Below are 4,502 nucleotides of genomic sequence, written 5' to 3'. Positions count from 1 at the left end.
ACCGAATAAATTAATGGTAGGTCTCATGAATTTAATAATTCACCAATTAATTGTTGTGATATGTCATTGGTGCTTAACCTAATGAAAAATGATCTAATGGGCACGTGTTTAGTTTATATTAACTATCGATAACATATCACAATAATTAATTGATGGATCATTAAATTCATGAGACCTATCATATATATTAGAAATGATTGAAAATGAGTGAAAAGTAAATTTCAACAAAAAGAAACTCTTTTGTTGACAATCAAATTTTTGGAAAATTCTGAATTCTTATTCTATTGACTTTCATTTATCGAGGAATTTTCTTTGATTTCATAGCATGCTGCAAATGCAAGATTAATAATGACCACTCAAATCTCGAGGCAACAGATTTAAACTTTTCTAAATACAATTAATTAACCTAATCGATGAAAACCATGACAATAAAAAATCAAATCAAATCAAAGACCAGATGTAAAAGGCACATTGGTTCCTGGCAACCAAGAATTTGCAGCAATGAAGTTACCAGGTGTGAATCTTGAAGCTTCACTAGCACTGGTAATAACCCGATAACCCTTCCATTTAACCCGCCTGGAAGTGGAGGATCCGGCACCCGTATTCATGTACTCACCATAGTACAGCGTATCTAAAGCAAAATTTCCACTCCATGGCATCCAACCTGCCGGGTCAATCAAGCTATCCAAGAAAGTCTCCATGAAAACAGTACGTGAATATTTTTGCCAGGGTCGACCCAGATATGTTTCCACGGAGCTTTGAACCGGTTTCAAATCCGAAGCTGCCGTAACCCTGCACTTGTGAATGGAGATGCCAGTGTTTTGGTTCGGGTCGGTCCTTCCTTGTGCAGTTATAGTGTTAGTCCTGTTTGGAGGCTTTCTTGGATAGATGTTGCAGTTTTGCACAACCACAGCTGCATTGCCGAAAATGAAATCTACTGTTCCATAAATGTCACATCCTCTGTAGAATTGTCTCTCCGAGTGGACATAAAGAGTGTCTTGGTATCCCTCGAAACTGCACTGGTAGAATACTGAGAAGTCGGATCCAGATCGGAGTGCCACTGCCTGGTGATTTTGGGGCCCTGCTGTGTTTCTAAATGTAATGCCCCGAGCAATAAATCCATCTCCAACGACAGCTGAATATCGTATATCTAACAAGTTACTAACGCTATCTTATGTTGGTTCGACATTTAAAAAAAAAAAAATGGTGTATAATCTGTGTTAGGTAGACAGGGGTTGGTTGTAGTAGAAGTTAATAAAAGTTGACGTAATTTGTGATGGAAGAGTTAGACAAAATTTGTGTATTTCATATAATTTATGATCAAATTGAAATTTGACGAGTTGAAAAGTTAATTAAATTCTATGGAAAGCTCTATCAAACAAATGTTATATATAGAATTAAGCTCCTCTTACAAATGAAATTTACATAAATTTTTACAGATGACTAGATGACAATGATAAATTGGCTGATTTGAAGTGAATTTTGGTCCAACATTCAATAAAATTGTGTCAACTTAACAAATTGTCTTGCAAAATTCTCTGTACATGTAGTATGATTGATGATTCCTGTATATAACACCTAGAATACATATACATATATGCTTGTGTAAAATCATGCATCTGTATGCATATGTATGTACGAACAATCACTCAATCAGGTAGCTATTTCCTAAACAGGTAACCTTAATGCTTCTTCAAAAGTGACATTTATAAATCCTATCAAGTTTACTTCATAATTTATTCCTTAACGCGATTGATACTTATTAATAATTAATTATCCGAAAAAATATTTGACAAATTCCAGGGTACACTTCATATAATCTAGGATTATTGGACAGGTAATTAACTCTGACCCAGGATTTTTTATATATATTAAACTGGCCTTCTTTTGGCAAATTATAAATTGTATCCAAATATCTATATGCTTAATTTGTTCAACATATTTCAAGTTGCATGTTATTTCTATGATAAAGGTTGATAAAAAAATTCTTCGTGCAACAGTGTTCAGGCCTTTAAACTTTTCAGAATTAATTTTATCGATTCTTTTACTTACCAACTGTGGCGGATTTGAAGGTGGTGGTGCCTCCCCCGACGCTCTTGCTTCCTGTTAAAATAGTCTTCCCAATACCATCCCCAACCACCATAATATTCTTTAAACCATTTCCAATGTCTACGTTCTCACTGTAAGTCCCTTGCTTCACATATATCACGTACCTTCCACTTCCCGACCGCTCTTTTGCTGCGGCGAAGGCTTCATTCACCTTCTTATAGTTCCCGGAGCCGTCTTTGGCCACCACAATATTCGCCTGACGAGTTTCTGACTGTAGAAGTTTCCGGTCAGGCGGTGACACCCATGTTGGGAATCCTTCTTTTTAACCTGGCTCCTCATATGACCCTTTATTCAAATATAGGGTGTTACTAATTAATTTAGTAACATTATTTGACATTAAAGGCAATACATAATCGGTCATCCCAAAGTCAATAAACCCTCTTTCGCATGTCTCGAGATTGGTTAAGGCCGTGCTAAGCCATGTTTGCACGTCGATCGAAGTACCATGATCAATAGACTTGTTGATTTTCATAATTGTATTTCCATATAGTTCTAGACAATCGGCCCATGCAGCCTTTTCCTTAGCATTACGACATTTTGCGCTTAGAGAATACGCGTTTACTTGGGCATGCATTGCAGTGTCTAAGGCTAATTGCTTAGACATCTTGAAGAAATCAAAATTTCCCTTAATAGAAAATCCATATTTAGGGTTATGATCCATGAAGTGCTCACAAGGTTGTGGATATGGGGTTTGAGCACACCTTGCCTTAATCCGGGCCTGAGAATTGCCAGAAATGGCTGGAGAAGTAAAGAACGATGCAATAACAAGTGTTAAAATAGCAAATGTCATTGCTAGTGTTTCTGCTAGTGATTGGACGCACCAGGTTATAAGATAATTTGTTTAATTCTTCAATTTTTTGGGTTCGAATAAATGGTGATCATCATGGAGGTTACAGTTCTGTTTATAATGTAAATAAAGTAGAGAGAGTCGGCCTGAGAATAGAGAAGAAGAGAAATATTAGGTTAGGCTGTTATAATTTATGTCATGGTGGAAACAATTTCCAACCCACCCATGGGCCAAAGTTTTATTTTTCTTCTTCAAATTAATTTCTTATTTAAAGTCAGTTTTAATGACCCTGTAGAATTTTGCTGTGCCTATGATGTAGATCAATTTCTCTGTAGTTCCATGTTCTTAATTTCTTGTTTCAAAAACTAAATACCATGTTCTTATAGACTTAGCCCCACTTTGATACGGATTAAAATCATATTTTTATAATACGTGTTATAAGATGGTTTACGACTATTCTTACATCAACAAGAGAGAGCAATATGCTTCATTATCACGTGTCTCTATTCTGTAACCACATCGAATCTCGATTGCACTAAATATTAAATGCATGACCCAATTTTCATGTAACTAAGATGTAGTATACGTAGATTAGCATGAAGGCAGTCTAGTCTGATAATGATTACAACATTTACCTTCATTTCTTCTCTTACACGAAATTCAGCTAGTTTCCAGTTTTGGTTGGGGGGGGGGGGTCCGACCTAGCTAGTGATGCTGCAAAATAGTTGAAAAACGCAAAGAAAAGACGAGAGAAGAAAGTAGCATGTTTGAGTAAACTCATTTGAGCTTAGTCAAACATGCTCTACATAAGCTTACATAGGTATAACGATACTATGATAAAAATAATGTAAACATGGATATAGCCCTTGTATAGATCCCCAGAAATAATGCATTTTGAATAGTAAATTAATGGAGAATGTGTGGTTAAAAATCAAATAAAAATTTTAAAATTTACGTGTAATATTATTTTATTGAAAAATGTGTGGTTGAAAATGAATTTTGAAAAAATGAATTTTTAGAATAATGGAAATCAAACAAGGGCATAAAAAAAACTTTTGAAGCCTAGTTTGTATCTTTTAAATAATTCTTCAATATGTATTAGTTTACTATAATTAGTTTTTTGTTTTTTAAAAAATAAAGCAAAATTATTTTTAAGTGCTTGTTTGATTTTATCACCTTGTGCTTTATTGTGGGCTTCTTTCCTTTTGCATTGTAAGCACTTTGTGCTTAGAATTTTGCTACTTTGCCTGAATGTTTTAACCTGAATGGTTAACATCCTCTCACATGTGTAGGTCTCACATGAATAAAAAAAATTCAAAAAAAGGAGCCCCCACCATTGAAAAAGTCGGTCATCCCTTCTCTCAAAAAAATTCGAGCACTATAGCGTCATTGTTGTGCTTAAGGTTTTGTCCTTGATGTACTCGACTAGTATTGCTTGAGTATACCTGTTATGATGTTTGCTTGGTTGCCATTCATAATCATTTTTGTCTCCCAATTCTACTAGCCTCAAATGCCTCGATCGAAGTATGAACCGAGTGATGCAGTTTCTTAAAGGTCAGAAGGTAAAGATTGTTTTTGGTTTTAGTCTAAAATCTATTTCACTTGC

At 35.1% G+C, this 4,502-nt stretch overlaps 1 protein-coding gene and 1 pseudogene across 1 annotated transcript in view; one reads left to right on the top strand and one right to left on the bottom strand.

The window, feature by feature from the left end:
* Positions 1–298: 298 nt before the first annotated feature.
* Positions 299–3,025, bottom strand: LOC111384478 (annotated as a pseudogene).
* Positions 3,026–3,338: 313 nt separating this feature from the next.
* LOC111384474 (probable pectinesterase/pectinesterase inhibitor 36) overlaps positions 3,339–4,502 on the top strand; it is a 7,096-nt gene continuing 5,932 nt past the window's right edge. The window contains exons 1-3 of the mRNA XM_023008751.1: positions 3,339–3,406; positions 4,189–4,299; positions 4,401–4,458. Coding sequence (XP_022864519.1) covers positions 3,339–3,406; positions 4,189–4,299; positions 4,401–4,458 — 237 coding nt within the window. The remainder of the gene's footprint in view (positions 3,407–4,188; positions 4,300–4,400; positions 4,459–4,502) is intronic.

The sequence above is a fragment of the Olea europaea genome, unplaced genomic scaffold (assembly GCF_002742605.1).
Source record: "Olea europaea var. sylvestris unplaced genomic scaffold, O_europaea_v1 scaffold2925, whole genome shotgun sequence".
Taxonomy (NCBI): Eukaryota; Viridiplantae; Streptophyta; class Magnoliopsida; order Lamiales; family Oleaceae; genus Olea; species Olea europaea.
Note: the sequence above shows the minus strand (reverse complement) of the source record. Positions and strands in the feature narration are given on the sequence as shown.